Genomic DNA, 18,975 nt, shown 5'->3' on the forward strand with positions numbered 1-18,975 from the left:
TGAGCCGATCAGAAGCCAGGAGCCAGGTGCTTCTTCCTGGTCTCCCATGTGGGTGCAGGGGCCCAAGGACTTGGGCCATCTTCTACTGCTTTCCCAGGCCATAGCAGAGAGCTGGATCGGATATGAAGCACCTGGGACTCAAACCCGTGCCCATATGGGATGCCGGCACTGCAGTTGGTGGCTTCACCCACTACGTCACAAGGCCAGCCCCTCACTGGCTTTAATTCATTGAGGACTCCCAGCATTTCATCATCTGGAAAGAAAGGCAATGCAGACAAATGGCGCATATTTAAACTGACATCTTCATCATTCCCATATGATGCAGCAAATCCCTTCCCTAGAGTGTGGCTTTCTACCCTTCTAATGTGGCCTTTCAGCATGGGAATTGTGGCTTTGGGGATTTGGGATCTCAGGGTTTCAACATTTGGGATTTTAATTGTTTAGGAATGTGGTTTTGGGAAGTTTTGTCTTTGAATTTTCGTCTTTAGGGTTATGAGCAGCACTTCTGTGGATCCAAATAGAGCTTGGTTTCTTTCCTGCGCCCAGTGAATTGCCTTCTGCTACATCTTTTCACGTTTTTGCTAAGTGTGTCTTTGGAGTTGTATCAAAAGGTAGATTAGGGCTGGTGTTGTGGCCTAGCGTGTTAAGCTGCCACCTGCAATGCCGGAATCCCATACGGGTGCTGGTTCGAGCCCTCAGTCCCAGCTGCTCCACTTCTGATCCAGCTCCTCGCTAATGCGCCCGGGCCCCTGTGCCCACGTGGGAGACCAGGAGGAAGCTCCTGGCTCCTGGCTCCTGGCTTCAGCCTGGCCCAGTCCTAGCTGTTGTGGCCATTTGGAGAGTAAATCAGTGGTTGGAAGGTCTTGATCTCTCTGTCTCTCTTTCTCTCACTTTGTAAATGCCAACGTTCAAATAAACAAAATAAACCTTTAAAACAAACAAACAAAAAACGATGGGGTAAATTCACTTGTTATTTGGCTAGGTGTTGAGAGGTTCCTCCACATAGCGCTCCCGTCAGCAGCGTGTGAGCATGGCCGTGTCTAATCGTACCTGTTTCTTTCACAAAGTTGGCCGTTACGAGCAGCACATGTAACACACCCTTTCTCTGTTACTCCTCAACCCACAGTGCTCTGCATCGTCTTCACAGCACTAAGACAAATGATAGCCTGTGTTTTACTTGTGGATTCTGTTCTCTCTCCCCATTAGACTGTACCTTCCACCAGTGCAGAGATCTGATCTGTTTTATTCACTCCTGCATTCCCAGTGCCCAGAATAGGTCGAATAGAGGAGAGAGTGACTTCCAAAATAAAATAAACGAGAGTGACTTTCAGAAAAGAAAATTCAGTTTTGTTCTGACCGGAAAGTGAAACTTCAGGAAGCCCCAGGTGCTGTCGGACAATGCACCTCCTATTCTCCTCTTCCCTGGACTGGTTGAAAGCCCGCCATCTGCCCCAGCCCAGACACGCCCGCCTGTCCCCTGACCCGCCCAGCACAGCTGTGTGCCTGTCCATCCCTGGACCAGGTCCCCGCCGCGAGGACAGGAAGTGCTCCCCACATCCGCCCAGGGCCGCACAGCCTGGTGCTTTTAAAAAGCCTGCCTTGTGGTCCCTGAGCCCAGTAGCCAGAGAGAGAATTTTTAAAGAGACTCACAAACATATCATTAAAATCTCAGTGCTGGGTTTTGGGGAGGGCTGGGCGGCTCCCACCCCTGCTTTCCGGAAACACAGATTTTAGCATTTGAAAGTGACAGGCTGCTCAAGTGAGGTTGCCCTAAATATCCTGTCCCGGACTTTCGGGCAGCTGGGGAAGCGTGGGATGTGTCCCGCAACCACGGCCTCTGCCCAGAGTGCTGGACCGGCCCCACCCAGGCCCCCACTGCAGTCCACCTCCAGCTTGCCCTTGACCTCTGCTTGCACGGGGTCTTCCTATGAGCCACTCAGAGCCCCCTGCTCCCCTGCAGCCCCAGACCCCCAGGCTCCCCACTGGCCAGAGGCACAGGCTCCCTCCTGCCAGGGGAGTCTGACCCTTTCCCCACAGACCCAGACCCCTGCTGTACCCACACCTCAATCTGTGGGTCGCTGCAGCACCCCCACACTGTGCACAGAGCCCCTCTGCCGAGAGCCCCCTCCCTGACCTCCACCAGCCGCTGCATCGCCACCCCGTCCTTCAAGGCCCATTCAAAAGTCATCTGCACCCTGAAGCCGGCTGACATGCTGCCATGCTGCCAGCGGGGACCCTCGGACAGCCGGGCCCTCGATTGGTTCTTTCCAGAAGCTTGTCACCCCCTCCCTGTTCCCACCTGCCTTTCCCACACCTCCTCCTTCACCTCGCTCCCCAGAATGCACTTGGGCCTTTGTCCTCACGGTGCTCTTCCCTCCCAGCCCCAGGTCCTTCCACTCTTGGCCTTGGCTCTGCCGGCATGTCCTCTGCAGCGCCCTCTCTGGACACTGCGGCAAAGCCTCAGCCATCCCTCACAGCCGGCCCAGCCGTCAGCCAGAGATCTCCCCTCCTCCACCTCCCACGGAGGCCCACGGGGTGACCCGGAATGACCCCGTCCCCCTGAGATGCGGGCAGTGACTTCCCTGCCCACCGGGTGTCCTTGGGTGCTGTGGCCTTGGGTCTGGTGTCCACCTCCCCTTTAGCCTGGGAGGCCAGAGGAGGGCCTGTCCCCTGTCTCATCTGTGGGGCCCAGGGAGTGCAGGAGGCTGAGGGGGGACAGGAGACAAGACTGCTGTTTGGGGCTTAGGGCCCGCTGGTCACCTGCCAAGCTCCTCACTACACAACCTCGTGGAGCCCGGTCTACACCCCCAGAGCCAGCCAGGTGCTGGGAAGGAAGCCACCCCACCCAGGCTGCTCAGGCCCCGCCCCAGCACCCCCGCCCCGGTGACCGCCCACTCCCGCTTCATCTTTCAGTGGAGCGCGACCACGCCCTGGGCCGCCAGGAGCCCCACTGGAAGGAGTTTCTCTTCGACCTGACTCAGATCCCAGCGGGGGAGGCGGTGACAGCTGCCGAGTTCCGGATCTACAAGGAGCCCAGCACGCAGCTGGTCAACAGGACCCTGCACGTCAGCACGTTCCAGGTGGTCCAGGAGCACTCCAACAGGTGCCTCCCTCAGCCCGGCCCCGCCATGCCACACGGCCTCAGTGTCAACGTCGAGGCCTAGGAGCTGTGTCCAGTCCAATTGGGCAGGGCGGGGGCGGGGGGCGCATTTCCTGGAGGAGGAGGGGGGCTTCCCGAGAGAACAAGAAGCCTGAGACAGGGAGATGCTCAGCCCCAGGCCGCTCAGCCCCGTGGGAAGAGCCCCAGCCGCTGTCCTGGCTTCAGGCCCCCCTCCCGGCAGCCTGGCTGTGGGGCTGTGGGTGACTAAGCCCCTGAGCCCCAGTTTCCCCAGTGTACAGACACAGACCACCACGGAGGGTTGGTTCCATGAGACAAGGCACAGAAGGGCCCAGCCCAAGCCAGGCGGGGCAGGTGCTCGGGGAACGTCCCCCACGCGGGCACAAACGCACACGGCGGCTGGTGGCCCTCGGTTAATTGTTCTTTCGTGTCCACAGGGAGTCTGACTTGTTCTTTTTGGATCTTCAGACGCTCCAGGCTGGGGATGAGGGCTGGCTGGTGCTGGACGTCACGGCAGCCAGTGACCGCTGGCTGTTGAGCCGTCACAAGGACCTGGGACTCCGCCTCTATGTGGAGACGGAGGACGGTGAGGCTAGGGGCTGGGCTCCGGGCTCCGGGCTCCTCAGAGCTGTCCCAGCAGGGGCTTCTGGCACGCAGCGCCTTCTCAGCTGTGCCCTCAGGGATGCCAGTGAGGTCCACGGTGAGGTCCCAGCAGGAGGCCCTGGCGTGGGCTGGCCCCCCACTCCTGACCGGCAGGATCTGGGCCTGAAGGGTGGGGGGAGTGACTGGGCTGCAAGCAGTGAGCCGAGGTCCTGCCACGTCCTCAGCCTCAGTTTCCTCATCTACAGACCACGAGGTGCTCCCCACTCACCCACAGGAGCTCTGGGCTGAGCCTCCTTTGTTCCAGGTGGTGGGTAGGAGCCCCAGGAAGCACGAGGGGTGGCTGTGGGGGTGGGGTGGGTGGGGAGGGAGGGGAAGCAGATGGGAGTGGGAGGGCGGCAGGGGTCGCTGGGGCCAGGCAGACCAGGCCGGATGTTGGAGTCCGAGGGCGGTCTGTTGGATTCACAGCCGCAGAGGCTGGCAGGAGCGGCTCAGGTTCTGGAAGCCCTCTGAGATCTGCACTCTAAAGGAGTCGGCTTCCGTGGGGACCGACCGTGCGCGGTGACCTGCTCCCTGGAGGTACAGAGCAGGGGGGTGAGGAAGCTGACAAGCACCACCTCCGCCATCAGTGCGGTGGTGCCCTGCGCCCCTGACAGGAGGTGGTGAGAAGGGCACTTCCCCTGGGGGCTCCCTCCCCAAACCCCAGCCCCAGTCTAACATCAGAAAACCCCAGACCAACCCAAACCAGGGACATTCTGATAGCCAAAGTCTGCACCTTGTCAGCAGCGCCAATCAGAATGACAAGGACAAGGCTGGGGAATTCACAGGTGGTGAGGATGTGGCAGAGTGGGGGTGTCAGGGTCACTGTCCTGCCCGGCGAGGGTGGGCTGGGGCCATACAGGAGCCTGGGAGGGAGGCTGGCTGCTGGGGACATGATGAGTGGCAAGTCGGGGTAGATACGTACTAAGGCTGGTTGCATATCTGACAACAGCCTATCCCCAAAGTCAGCGCACTTCCTAGAGGAACTTGCGTGAAGGCTTGGTTAGCACAGGAGGGAACAGCAGGGCGCTCTGAACAGCTGAGCGTCGTCCCGCTGAGATCTGAGACAGAAGCACTGTGCTGAGACTCCAGTGTGTCTCTAAGCAGCCACTGCCCTGGATAAACTCAGTCCCTGGTCGTGCTGGCCGGGGAGGGCCAGGCTGCTTGGCCCCTTCTGTTGGCTTTCCCAAGGCCAGTTTCTGGAATCCACAAGCAAGCGTCCCAGGCTTGGAGTTAGCTTGTGCTCAGCAGAATGTGAGAAGGTGTCCTGGGCGGGTCCTGGAGCAGCGAGGGACGTCAGGGGAAACGTGCAGATCTAACCCACTGCGGTGTGTAGACTCACAACGACACTGGTTCCTTAGCTGTGACAAATGTGTCCCAGGAATGTGCGATGCTGACTTCTCCCCAGGGAAGCTGGGTCAGAGTGTGGGAACTCCCCGAGCCATCGGTGTGGTTTTCCTGAGAATCTGGACATTGTGACACTAAGATTTTCCTGAATAGACGTCGAAAATTAAAATAGCCCTGACTCAGTGGGGAGAGCAGACTGTGCTGGACAAGAGCGAGGTCAGGGAGAGGAGACCTGCAGAACGAGGGGACCCGGGCCCAAGAGAAGAAAGAGTTTCCGGAAGCAGGGAGCCGCCCCTGTGTCCGGCTGGGAGCGCTAAAGACGTGGGCAGAGCAGCGGCCAGAGCTGGTCACACGGAGGTTGCTGCCCAAGAGCGCAGCGGAGTGTGGGGACAGAGCCTGAGTGTGGAGCTGGAGGGAGACAGGGAGACAGGCGGAGGGGACTGGGGAGCGGCAGCAGGGAGTGGGGTGTGGCTGGAGAGAGCTGGGGACCCGGGGGCCTTCTCAGCTTGGGAGACACCTGTGCCCTGCCATGCCCCCATGTGAGGCGCTCCGCTGGGGAAGACGCTGGGAAACCCGGCCAGGCTGAGGATGGATGCAGAGGGCAGGGCGGGCCAGACCCTTCAGCAGCAGGGGCCCCTCCCGCGGCTGTTGGGGACCCGGTGCCCAGGCACGATGGGGGTGAAACTGCAGCTTCTCCTGGGTGGGGGGCAGCCACTCCCTCCCCCGGCTGCCAATGGGACTCAACAAGTGCAGGGGCCAGGCACACAGGGGGCATGAGGAGGGCCGGCTGTCCCCTTCTCCGTGTCATCACCATCGTGGCCGGGCAGGGCCGGGTCCTTACATCCTTGGTGACTCTGAGCAAGCTCTGGAGGGGGAGGCGGTTCTGTCCCAGGCTCCACTGGGGCAGGCGGGGCCAGAGGGATTCCTGTTGGAGCCCCATCCCCACCCCACCCCGGTAGCCTGGCCTCAGCTCTGCCCTGCCGGGACCTGTGCGCGGAGCAGGGTGGTCGCAGTGCAGCTCTGTCCTGGCAGCTCCAGTGCAGTGCAGGCGATGCCCACTGGGTCCGGCAGGACAGAGCGGGCTGGTCGCAGCTCCAGCCCAAGCAGCTCCCTTCCCGCCAGGGTCAAGGGCTGTTGGGGTCCGGTGCGCACGCCCGGTGGGGAGCGGGACCCCGGGCGGCCGTGCCCTCCTTGCTGTGTGACGCGGCGGCTGGGCTCGCCCGCGGGGCGCACACGGCCCGTCCCTGGCTTCGAGTAGGGCGGACCATGGCGCGGCTGTGGCTTCTGGCGTCGGCGCTCGGGCGCTGCGTCCCCGCCGGCCGCTCGGGGCCCGCGGCGGGCCGGGGCTGCGTCCGCCGCTTTGCCGCCAGCCCCCGGCCCCGCGCCCGCTTCTACACGGACCCCGTGGAGATGGTGAAGGACATCTCCGATGGGGCGACCGTCATGGTCGGGGGCTTCGGGCTCTGCGGGATCCCCGAGAACCTGATCGCGGCGCTGCTGCGGACGCGCGTGAGGGACCTGCGGGTGATCAGCAGCAACATGGGCGTGGACGACTTCGGCCTGGGCCTCCTCCTGGCCACCAAGCAGATCCGCCGCATCGTGTGCTCGTACCTGGGCGAGAACGCGCTGTGCGAGCGCCAGTACCTGGCCGGCGAGCTGGAGCTGGAGCTGACGCCGCAGGGCACCCTGGCCGAGCGCATCCGCGCGGGCGGCGCCGGGGTGCCGGCTTTTTACACGCCCACGGCCTACGGGACGCTGGTGCAGGAAGGGGGCGCCCCCATCCGCTACTACCCGGACGGCCACTTGGCCATCCGCAGCCAGCCCCGGGAGGTGAGGGAGTTCGAGGGCCGCCACTACCTGCTGGAGCGCGCGCTCAGGGCCGACTTCGCGCTCGTCAAGGGCTGGAAGGCCGACCGCGCGGGCAACGTGGTCTTCAGGGGCAGCGCCAGGAACTTCAACGCGCCCATGTGCAAAGCCGCCGACGTGGCGGCCGTGGAGGTGGAAGAGATCGTGGACGTGGGCGCTTTCCGTCCGGAAGACATCCACGTGCCCAACATCTACGTGGACCGCGTGATCAAGGGCCGCGCGTTCGAGAAGCGGATCGAGCGCCTGACCGTGCGGCCCGAGGGCGCCGCGGGCGCCGACGCGAGGACACGCATCGTCAAGCGCGCAGCCCTGGAGTTCGAGGACGGCATGTACGCCAACCTGGGCATAGGCATCCCTCTGCTGGCCAGCAACTTCATCCGCCCGGGCGTCACGGTCCACCTGCACAGCGAGAACGGCATCCTGGGCCTGGGCCCCTTCCCGACCAGAGGGGAGGCGGATGCCGACGTCATCAACGCGGGCAAGCAGACGGTCACCGTGCTGCCCGGCGGCTCTTTCTTCTCCAGCGACGACTCCTTCGCCATGATCCGCGGGGGACACATCCAGCTGACCATGCTGGGGGCCATGCAGGTCTCCAAATACGGGGACCTGGCCAACTGGATGATCCCCGGCAAGAAGGTGAAAGGGATGGGCGGGGCCATGGATTTGGTGTCCAGTGACAAGACCAAAGTGGTGGTCACCATGGAGCACTGCACCAAGGACAAGAGCCCCAAGATCCTGGACAAGTGCAGCATGCCGCTGACCGGGAAGCAGTGCGTGGACCGCATCATCACCGAGAAGGGCCGTGTTCGACGTGCACAAGAAGAGGGGGCTGACGCTCATCGAGCTCTGGGAGGGCCTGACCGTGACCGACGTCCAGAACAGCACGGGCTGCGCCTTTGCCGTGTCGCCCAACCTCAGGCCCATGCAGCAGGTGGCCCCCTGACGGGCCCTAGCTGGAGGGTGGGTCCCGGGGAGCCTCCTGGGTGTGCAGGAGAGGGCACTGGGGGCCGCACACACGGGTCGCCTGCGCTGTGACCACGGCCGCAGCATCTCAGGGGCTCCACCGCCCGACAGACCCTCTTGCATCCAGAGGACCCTGGCTAGAATTAAAGACAAAGGGGAAACCCGCGCGCCCTCCCGAGTGGTCTGGGTGAGGGCACAGCTCTGAGCTCTGCGTTGCGACAGGCAGTCGGCCCGCGCCTGCCTTCGGCGGTTGTGCGGGCAATCAGCGGCGGGGGAGCGCTCCCGCGGCGGATTCCGGTCAGGGCCTCCGCACCCAGAGAGCCCAGGAACGGAGGGGGCGCGGGGAGGCAGAGCGGCCCCGCCCTGCGTGTACCAGAGGTGCCGTCATCGAGGCCACGGCCAGGACCCGGTCCCTGAGCTGGGGAGGGTGGGGACGCGGTCCCCCAGAGACGGCTCCTGTCGCCCTCTCACTTTTTTCCAGGGACTTCCAGGAAGGGATCTGGAAGGGGACCGAGTGTTGGCGCTGACTCCACCCCCGGGGGGCTCCTCCAGGAGTCAGCAGTCCCAGCCCAGGCTGCAGCTCTGGGAGGCAGGTTCTAGAGACAGAGGGGTTCTCTCACCAAGCCCGGTGGTCCCACCTCTCCAGAACAGACCCGGGCCGGTCTCCCTGCTTCAGAAGCCGACCCGGCCTCTGAAACGCTCCTCACACGCAGCAGGGCCCGGGAGGGCTTTCTGACCACTGAGCTGCGTGGGAGTGTGGGGTGCTGCTGTGTGAATGCGTCCGTTGGGTGTGAATGAGTGTGTATAGGAGCGCATGTGAGCTGTCTGTGTGGGGTGTGAAGTGTGTATGTGTGGGATGCATGTGTGTCAGTGGGAGGTGTGTGTGTGAGTTGAAGTGTTGAAAGTGTCTGGCAGTAGTATGCCCCTGGTGAGAGCGGCTCCCGGGTTGGTGGGTGCTGTGGGTGGGGCTAGCTGGCGGGAGACTCCAGGGAGGGAGGGACTTTCTGAGAGGTCCCTTTGGAGCCTCCCCCAAGGCCTGGGCAGATCCTGGGAGGAGGGCGGGGAGGGGAGACAGCACTCAGTGAGGGCACCGTTTGGCCGGCGGGGCAGTGGGCCGGGACTGTGGCCAGGAGGGGTGGGACGTCACGGAGTGGACGGCCCCTCCCCAAGCTCCTGGGCAGGGTATGTGACCACCCTGGGCTGCCGAAGCTTCTGTCATTGGTGGGGGAAGGCCCTGGGGGAGTAGGAGGAAGGCCCTGGCGGGTCGCTCCTGCATAGCTGACAGTGGCTGAAGAGGGGCCCCAGGCACAGCCCACCTGGCCCTTGGGGCAGCCGCTCCTGGCAGCGGCAGCTCTCTGTCAGGTTCACCTGGCTCTCAGCTTCCGGTGGGCCCTCCCCCCTCACCGCCTGCAGGCCAGGCTGGCTCCCGGAACTCCTCGAGAGTTTGTCGCCAGGTGGGTTTCCCGTGGCCTCCGCTCTGCGTCCACGAGGCCCTCAGATGGACATGCACAAGACCAAGGCAAAGAGCAGGCTGGCCTGGAGGACCGAGGGCCTCCTTGGCCCAGAACAGCCGGGGCTCCCCAGCTCTCCCCAAGACAGTGCAGTGTCACACACAGACCTGGGACTGTCTCTGGGCCAAGGGCATCCCCAGGTTCAGCCGGTCTGAGGGCTCTGCTCAGGCCGGCACTGGTGACTGCTGACCGCTCAGCTCCGGGCTACTCCACTCTCTCCCCGTGGGGACCTCCCGTGGCTTTCCCTCTGCTCCGGGCCCCGCCCTCACAGCTCTGCTGCTTCCCCAGCCCTGACCTGCCAGCACCCACTCTCCCAGTGGCTTCTCTGTGGCCCTCCCTCCACGTCAGCTCCTGCAGCACAGCACACAACGTCCCGTCTGGACAGGAGCCTCACATGGGTCAGCATGTGTGCTTGGGGCAGGTGACATCATGGGTCAAAGGCTGGCCTCTGGCTGTTCCGTCATCCAGTGGTCAGTGGACTTAGTCTGAGTCATGCCACTTAAGGGCTGACCTCGGTGTATAAGGGAGACCAAAGTTAGCCTTGCCAATGGAATGAGCGAAGCTGCACGTGTCGTGTTTACATGTGCACACATATACTTGTACGCATGTGTGTGTATCATGCTTGTAACTGGTGTGAAGTAGGCGCCCATGTGAACTGAACAGCTGGCGCTCTTTTTTTTTCTTTTTTCTTTTTGAAAGGCAGAGTGGAGAGTGGACAGTGAGAGAGAGAGAGACAGAGAGAAAGGTCTTCTTTTTACCGTTGGTTCACCCTCCAAAGGCCGCCACAGCTGGCGCATTGCGCTGATCCGAAGGCAGGAGCCAGGTGCTTTTCCTGGCCTCCCATGCGGGTGCAGGGCCCAAGCACTTGGGCCATCCTCCACTGCACTCCCTGGCCACAGCAGAGAGCTGGCCTGGAAGAGGGACAACTGGGACAGAATCCGGCGCCCCGACCGGGACTAGAACCCGGTGTGCCGGTGCCGCAAGGCGGAGAATTAGCCTAGTGAGCCACGGCGCCAGCTAGCTGCCGCTCTCTTTCAAGAGCTGAGGAAATGAGCCCGTGGTCACGCTTCCGTCATGTGGCAGAGGAAGCTTTGGCAGAGGCACAGTGCAGGAGGTCTGTCGTGCTGAGTGTCTGAGCATGCGCAGCACGTGAGGCTGTGCCTGCTCGCAGGGACTCGGACACCAGGGATGCTGTTTTGGAGACTCAACGGCCAGGACAATGCTACTGGGAAAAAGCTGAAAAAGGGGGCAGTGCTGTGGCACAGCGTGTTAAGCAGCCATCCACAGTGCCAGCTTCCCATATGGGCACCGGTTCGAGTCTCAGCTGCTCCACTTCCTTTCCAGCTCCCTGCTAATGCACCTGGGAAAGCAGCAGAGGATGGCCCGAGTGCTTGGGACCCTGTACCCACATGGGACATCCAGAAGCTACTTCTGGCTCCTGGCTTTGGCCTGGCCGCCATTGCGGCCATCTGGGGAGTAAACCAAAAGATGGAAGATTCTCTCTCTCTCTCCCTCCCTCTCTCCCTCTCTCTCTCTCACCCCTCTCTATAATTCTAACTTTAGAATAAATAAATCATATATAGATAATATCTTCTGTTTTCTTTAAAAAAAAAAAAAGAGCTGGGAAAAAAATAAAAGACCCAGCTTTTTTGAGCGCTGAACTCTGCCCAGAGTTTAGATGGACACAGTGAGAATAGCCCAGAAAGATGGCGAAGACTGAGCCTGGCCGGGGGCGGTGGGGGGGGGGGGGTCCGCCAGCGCGTGTTGTCTTTCCTGTGCTGACAATGCTGTTGGTTCAGTAAAGACGCCAAGGGGCTGTTACCACCAGCAGGTGCTGAGCATGGCTCTGTCGGTGGCCTCCTGGCATCCCTGACTTAATTGCAGGGTTTGTGAGTTGCCTCCTGGGCTCTGACTGGCTGTGGGGGAAACCGCGCTTTTATGGGCGTCCCTCTTCCTAGGGCTGAGGTCTGAGAATCGGCCTCTCTTGCAGCCTTTTTTTTTTTTTTTTTTTAAGATTTATTTATTTGAAAGGCAGAGTTAGAGGCAGAGAGCGAGAATCTTCCATCTGGGGGTTCACTAATGGCTAGAACTGTGCCGATCCGAAGCCAGGACCCAGGAGCTTCTTCCAGGTCTCCCACGTGGGTGCAGTGGCCCAAGGACTTGGGCCATCTTCCACTGCTTTCCCAGGCCATAGCAGAGAGCTGGACAGGAAGTGGAGCAGTCAGGACTCAAACTGGCACCCACATGGATGCTGGCACTGCAGGCTGCGTTTTACGCACTAGGCCACAGCACTGGCTCCTTCATTCTCTTTCTGACTGTCAGCTGGGCCCAGTGACCGTGAGCTCGGGCCGTGGGGTGAGACCTCCGCGCTGGACCCTGCTCTGGGGCTGTGTTCCCGCGGCCCCACCTCCGGGGCCCACGTCTCATCGGTGGGCCCGGGAGAGGTCACTGCCCGGCTCAGGGCCGGCTGGGCAGAGCAGGCCTCGCTGAGCCCTGGTAGATGCTGCTGTGAGCCTGAGCTGCGCCGGGCGGGGCACTGCAGAGGAGCTGGTGTGGGCGGAAGGCGGACCCCGCCCTGGCGCCCCGCGATGTCGGCGGAGCCTGGTTCTGAGGGCCGCTGCCCTGGCCTCTGTCCTGGCCGAGTGACCCCCTGTGGAGCTGAAGCGCAGGGCTGTGCAAAGACGGAGTGAGGGCGGCAGAGGGGAGCACGGTGAGCCTGAGGACCCGTCGCCGACGTCAGGGGCGCGACCACCGAGCCAGGTCCCTGGGGGGCTCACGGGGCCCCTCCCCCGCGCTGCCTCAGGCGCCGCCTGCTGGGAGCTGCGCTAGCTCGGGACTCCGGGCTGCAGATGAGGACACTGAGGCCCAGGGGGTGCCCTCCGGGCCTCGGCCTCCAGCTGCATCCACGCGGGGCCAGCGCCCGCGAGTGACCCTCTTCCTCTCTCCGTCTCAGGGCTCAGCGTGGATCCCGGCCGGGCCGGGCTGTTGGGGCAGCGGGCACCGCGCTCCCGCCGGCCATTCATGGTCACTTTCTTCAGGGCCAGCCCGAGCCCTGGACGCGCCCCTCGGGCCCTGAGGCCGCTGAAGAGGAGGCAGCCGAAGAGAACCAACGAGCTGCCGCAGCCCAACAAGCTGCCGGGGATCTTTGGTGAGGGGCGGGGCCTGGGCCTGGGGCGGGAGGCCGGGTGGCTGCAGACCCCTGCCCCCTCTCCGTGGTTCAAGCCTCAGTCCCTCTCCCGTCTCCTTTCCTGACTGTCCCGTGCCAGATGCCCACTGATGCAGGGTCTGAGCTCTGTCTCGGCTGTCCCTGCCTCCCGATGTCCCCTCCCTGCCACCCCTGGCCCCACAGGCCTTTCCCAGGAGCCTCTGTCAGAGTCAACTGCCCCTTCCCTGGGCAGCCACAGCCCCTTGAGGACCCTCGGTTCTATCCCAGGGCCCTGTGGGACCCACAGTTGTTCCTGGCAGCGGAGGCCCTAGGGGTCAGGGTCAGACCTGAGCGCACCCCTCGGCCGCCACCGGGAGTCAGCCCCATGCCTGCCCTTGACTTGGGCCCCTTGCACCTGTGCAGTGGGTGGAGAAGAGGAGCCTGGGGTGGCCCGGGGTCTTGCTGGGCTGTCGTGGAGCATCAGAGGCCCCCAGGTGGCCAGGCAGGGAGGCGGGGCTGAGGTGGGCTCACTCTGTAGCAGTCCGGAGCCACTGAAGGCTCTTGAGCTGGGCCAGAGCAGGACCGGGGTTCCAGGCGTGGCTTTACGAGAGCCGACGGTTTAGTGCCTTGTCATTTGTTTATGGGTCAGCTGTGCCCATGGCACCCCCAGAACCCCTGAAATGACCTTGACCGTCTGTCCCCGCAGATGCTGTCCACGGCTCCAACGGCCGGCAGGTGTGCCGTCGGCACGAGCTCTACGTCAGCTTCCGGGACCTCGGCTGGCTGGTAATCTGCGACTCTGTCAGTGACGTCCCCACCTGCGGGTCCCGTGGCTCTCCAGGGAGGGAGTAAAACTGGGGGACTTGGATATCCTTGTGGTTTTTTTTTTTCTGGGTTTATAAGTTTTCCAAAGTGACATTGTGGTACTTTATGGTGGACTTTTTAAACTGCAACAGTAAAGATGATCTGAGCCTCAGCCAGCCAAGCTGTCAGGGGCCGAGGCCGGGCAGCAGCACCTTGCGTACCCCCCGGACTGCAGCTCCAGCCGGCCTGGCGGGGGCAGGCCGGGGAGGTGGAGGCAGAGCGAGGGTGCAGAGTGACGGGGACAGAGCTGGCGCCCAGCCCTGCCTGCCCTGGGTCTCTGGGAGGGCGAACGGGGTGGCGGGGCCCTGAGGCTCAGGGAGGGAGAGGGCAGCCCTGTCTGTGCCAGGGCCGGGCTGGGCTCACCTCCTCCTTCCCCCCAGGACTGGGTCATCGCCCCCCAAGGCTACTCGGCCTATTACTGTGAGGGCGAGTGCTCCTTCCCGCTGGACTCGTGCATGAACGCCACCAACCACGCCATCCTGCAGTCCTTGGTCAGTACCGCGGTGTCCCGCTGGGAGGGCAGAAGGGGCCTCATCCGGCTGGGAGGGCCATGAGTGCTGCTCCGGGCTCAGCAGCTTCTCTGTGCGGAGTTAGCAGGGTGGTTCAGCCCCGCACCTCTGGGGAAACTGCTCCTCACACGGCCGCTCTTACTCACGGAGACTCGCATGCACTGAGCATGTGCACACCACGGCCCCCCATCAAACAGCCGGGCGTGTGCACACATGTGGGACACCCATGTGCCTGTGTATGGCCACCAGGCTGACAGGGCGCAGCTCCTGAGGGCAGAGGCAGACTACACACACCACAGACTGTGTGCCCGTGTAGGCTGGCCCCTGCGTGACGTCTGTGTACACATGCGCTGTGCACTCTGGCGTCTGACCTCCCCTGACATGCACGTGGGGTATGCGATGTGCATGTGCACCCCTACTCTCTTCCTGCTGCGCGTCTGGGATTTGGCTCCCAACCCTGGGGCTTTTCCCTGGCGCTTTCCCAGCTGCTGTTTTCCCCAGGTCATACCTCATAAGGCCTTGGTGTCTGTGCAACTGAAAAAATAATTTTTTTTTAATTTATTCAAGACAGAGTTACAGAGAGAGGGAGATAGAGAGGTCTTCCATCTGCTGGTTCACTCCCCAAATGGCCTCAATGGCCAGGGCTGGGCCAGGCCAAAGCCAGGAGCCAGGAACTCCATCCAGGTCTCCCATGTGGGTGCAGGGGCCCCAGCACTTGGGCCATCTTCTGCTGCTTTCCCAGGTGCATTAGCAGGGAACTGGATTGGAAGAATGACTGGAACTGAAACCAGTGGTCATATGGGATGCTGGTATTACAGGCAGTGGCTTAACCCACTGTGCCACAAGCACTCCTGAAAAAACAAATTTAAGTATTTGGAGAGAGAGAGAGAGAGAGAGAGATTCCCCACTTACTGTTTCATTCCCCCAAGCACCTGCAGGATCCAGGGCTGGGCCAGGCTGAAGCCAGGAGGTGGGTCTCCCGCCTGGGTGGCAGGAACCCCATCACTTGAGCCATCACTGCTGTTAGCAGAGAGGTGGGGTCAGGAGGTAGAGCGGGGAAGGGAATGCAGGTACTCAGATGTGGCATGTGGCATCTCAGCTGCTGGGCTAAATGCCTGTCCCCAGTGTCTGGGCAGCTTCGAGTGGTGGGGGTTCTGGCAGGAGCACTGCTGCCCGCTGCTACTGCTTGCTAAGTGTTCTGCGTGCTTGCCAGTGGTGGGGGGATCTCACGGAACCCAGCTGTGGCGGTCCCCAGGCCCACGAGTCTCTAGCAGAAGTACTCAGAGGGATGCGGCTGAGTGAGAGGCCTGAATAACGAAAGTGCTTGGGAGCCCATGGGGACGCTCCTTTCTCAAGGGTCAAAGGGTGCTTGCTGGATGCCCAGGAGTCACCTTCCTTGGAGAAAAACCAAGAGTTGATAATGGGACATGTGGGGTGGCCCGGCCCAGCCCAGCCCACCCTTTATGCTGTGGCTCTCATGGTCCCGGGTGAGGGAGGCTCATGGGGTGAGCCCACCTGATCTCCCAGGCCTCTGTCCCCACCACAAGCCTCAACCCAGGCCTGCTGTGGCTCCACAAAGGAATGCTCACAACCTGCCAGATAGCAAACCAGATGGTCACTGCCCTCTAGGGCCCTAGGTGCACAGTGTGCTGGTGACCGGCACAGCAGGGCTGTCCCCATGGGGCTGGAGGTAAGAGAATGCACGAGCCAAGGGCTGGGCCTGTGGGTTCTGGACAGCTGTGCTGAGTGCTTGGGCAGTGCCCTGAGTGGGCAGGGGCAGCTCTGCATGGTGGTACCTGCCTTGGGTGCAGGAGGAGAGAGAGCCCGAGCAGATGAGCGCCCCCAAGACGGGCCAGGGTGGGGAGCAGGTGGGAGCTGGGGGCCGGACTGGGCAGGTCCTTGGAGGAGACCGCTGGGCTCATGTCCCTGCCTGCACCCCCTCTGGTCAGGTGCACCTGATGAAGCCAGACGCGGTCCCCAAGGCGTGCTGCGCGCCCACCAAGCTGAGCGCCACCTCCGTGCTCTACTACGACAGCAGCAACAACGTGATCCTGCGCAAGCACCGCAACATGGTGGTCAAGGCCTGCGGCTGCCACTGAGCCCGGCTGCCACCGGCTGCGGCCAGCCCTCCCCATCTGGGTCAGGCCCCCTGGGAGACTTCTGGCCTCTCTCCAGAATATGCCTTCAAGCCCAGCCAGACCTCAGGCAGGGTTGGCAGGGAGGGTCCTCAAGCCTCCTGCTGATGCCCCTCCCTCCTTCCTGCCAAGCCTTGGTCCACTCAGCCCCCCTGCGCCCCTTCTCCTGCCCGAGGTTGGTAAGACTGTGCTGCCTCCAGCCCCGGTGGTCTGGGTCATCCAGCAGCGTCCTACACCAGGCCCCTGCCCCCCAGAGACAGGAGTTGGTTCATTCTTTGGGGCTGGCACAGGAACCCTGCCTGGGGACCTGGCCACGGGCAGCAGTTGCCCAGACTGTGGGCAGACACAGATGACTTGAGAAGCACCTGGAGCACAGGACTGGCCCCCTCGGCCCTTCATTAGCCACGTGGGGCTTGGGTACTCATAGACAAGGTCTGGGTCGTCCCAGGGTTGCTCTCCCCCCCAGCTGAGAAGAGTGAAGCAGCAGAAACCTGGCCACAGTGTGGTATCTTCATGGATCTGAATCCAAAGCACTGACCACAGATGAACAGGTGGGGCCAACTCAGGAAAAACTGAACGAACATGGGTTAGCCCGAGAGCCGAGAGTCCTGTCTCCCCGGGCTTCCTGCCTGTGCCGCTGCTGCCACCTGGGGACGACGTTGCTACTTTGCTTTGGAGAAACAGAAGCATCTTGGAGGTTTCCAACTGATCCGTGTCTCTGCCAACACACAGGTCCGTGGGAGCTCAGCTCCATTCTTTCTGCTGAGCAAACGCGGTGGCATCGGGTGGCCTGCGATGACATTGCACTGCACGGTGCCTGCATCTCGTTTCCCTCCTGCAGGCAGATAGCAATCATTGGTCCTGGTATTTTTTTCTTCCAAATCTGGGCTGCATTTGTGAATGGTCAGCAGAGGACTTCAGGCAGCCGCTGTCAACCGATCAGCATGGGAAGTGAAAACTGCGCCATCCTCTGCCACTTTGTGAAGCGTCTGCAACTCTGGCAGGCTGTGGGCAGGCCTCGGGGCTTGTTAGCACCTGTATGTGCCCACAAGTTGCCAAAAACAGGCTGGTCACCCAAGGTTGTGTCACTCTGGGTGCAGAAGAGCCCTGTCTGGTTTCTCAGACCTGAGTCAAAGAGAAGGCCCCTGTCCCCGGGAGTGACAGGCGGCAATTAGGCTGAGTTGGGTGGGGACCCTCGTCTCAGCCTGCACCGTTCCGGAAACCGCTGTTCTCCCCGGAGCAGCGCTGGGAGTCCCAGTGTTTATTTGATTTCTACTTGCTAAGCCTGTAATTTACCTGCTGGGACAGACAGAGTCCAGCTGTCTGAACCCTGTCATTAAAAGCGGATCCTGGGTCCACCCCGACCACAGGCACGCCCAGCAGAGGTGGCACCGCCGTGCTCCCAAGGATGCATCTCGGGCTCACCCTCCACACCCCTGAGGATGGGCTGAGCAGGGGTGGGGGCTGGGGCTGTGCTGTGAGACAGCTGCCCTGCACCTGCCCCTGGGAGGGCCTCTGTGTGCATGCCCATGCCTGGAGCTGGTCAGTTCCCTAACAAAGTAGGGCACCAATTCTGGCATGGAGGGAAGATGTGACTCGTAGGGAACATCCTTACCTGGGCCTCTGTTTTCCATCTGTAATCCAAGGGAATCACAGTTTGATGCAGCCTCACGGCCCTGAGTATGGAGCCCAGGTGGCTGTGATGAATGGAAGCCATCACAGAACACAGGAGCTGTTTGCAGTCAGAGTTCATCTGACAAACCTCTCTTCTCAACAGATACAGCACTGCCTTTTAGACAGCTGCAAGTTTTAAAAGAACCAATTATTTTGACAATGACATTTTCACTTCTCCTGGTTATCTTCAGTGCCCAGCCATGGTTACGGGGTGCACCAGGAACATCTGTCAGATTACCCAAAGGTTTGTAGGCCTGGAGTCCACTTACCCATCCATCAAGCTGTGCCTAACAGGAACCAATCAGTTACAGGCTTCCTTTTTCATGTAGAACTACTGAAAAGCAGTAAGGCCTCACCTGCCTGCTAGGCTGTCAGACTTCAAGCAATTTCTGCCATCCAGATGGTCACCAAATGAAATCAAACAGAAAAAGCCCTAGAGCCATGCCTGGATACAAAAGCCATGATTTCCTCCCATGAGTTATCTATTATGCAGCATGGCAGGTGCAGCGGGCGGCCAGGCTGGCAGCATGGACACCGGTGTTTCCCTTTTGCTTGCTCAGGGCTGTGCCAGACTAGAAAGAAGGTTCAGTCAGAGCGGTCAGATCTGATCCACTGACACTGATGAGAAATCGGTGAGGACACTGACAGAAACAGGCTCAGAAGTGCCCACAGTGGGAGGCCTTGCACTGCCATACTGGCCTGGAAGCCATGTCATCAGGTTATCTTTTTTTTTTTTTTTTTTTTTTGACAGGCAGAGTGGACAGTGAGAGAGAGAAAGGTCTTCCTTTTTCCATTGGTTCACCCCACAATGGCCGCTGCGGCCGGTGCACCGCGCTTATCCAAAGCCAGGAGCCAGGTGCCTCTCCTGGTCTCCCATGCGGGTGCAGGGCCCAAGCACTTGGGCCATCCTCCACTGCACTCCCGGGCCATAGCAGAGAGCTGGCCTGGAAGAGGGGCAACCGGGACAGAATCCGGCGCCCCAACCGGGACTAGAACCTGGGGTGCCAGTGCCACAGGCAGAGGATTAGCCTAGTGAGCTGCGGCGCCAGCCAGGTTATCTGTCTTCTAAGACAGGGAAGTAAGACGTTCTAGAAAAATTCCTAAGAAACAAGAAAAGAGGCGGCATAGCCAGAGTCCAGATTTTAAAAAGATTTAACTCCAAGAATGGTTTTGCCTTTTTCTCTGTAGAGCAGGGTACTTGTTC

The 18,975-nt window shown here is 61.4% G+C and overlaps 2 protein-coding genes across 2 annotated transcripts in view; both read left to right on the plus strand.

The window, feature by feature from the left end:
- The window catches only part of BMP8B (bone morphogenetic protein 8b), a 32,003-nt gene extending 13,538 nt beyond the window's left edge, over positions 1-18,465 (plus strand). Inside the window, exons 2-7 of the mRNA XM_070076801.2 lie at positions 2,914-3,103; positions 3,556-3,704; positions 12,398-12,592; positions 13,296-13,375; positions 13,834-13,944; positions 15,912-18,465. Coding sequence (XP_069932902.2) covers positions 2,914-3,103; positions 3,556-3,704; positions 12,398-12,592; positions 13,296-13,375; positions 13,834-13,944; positions 15,912-16,061 — 875 coding nt within the window. The 3' untranslated portion in view covers positions 16,062-18,465. The remainder of the gene's footprint in view (positions 1-2,913; positions 3,104-3,555; positions 3,705-12,397; positions 12,593-13,295; positions 13,376-13,833; positions 13,945-15,911) is intronic.
- OXCT2 (3-oxoacid CoA-transferase 2) lies at positions 6,224-8,057 on the plus strand. Its single transcript, XM_002715729.6, is given in 2 exon segments — positions 6,224-7,768; positions 7,770-8,057. Coding segments are annotated over 2 exon segments (1,542 nt in total). The 5' UTR covers positions 6,224-6,370; the 3' UTR covers positions 7,914-8,057.
- Positions 18,466-18,975: the final 510 nt, after the last annotated feature.

This window comes from Oryctolagus cuniculus, chromosome 7, assembly GCF_051225735.1.
Source record: "Oryctolagus cuniculus isolate XC-2025 breed Fujian yellow rabbit chromosome 7, ASM5122573v1, whole genome shotgun sequence".
Classification (NCBI taxonomy): domain Eukaryota; kingdom Metazoa; phylum Chordata; class Mammalia; order Lagomorpha; family Leporidae; genus Oryctolagus; species Oryctolagus cuniculus.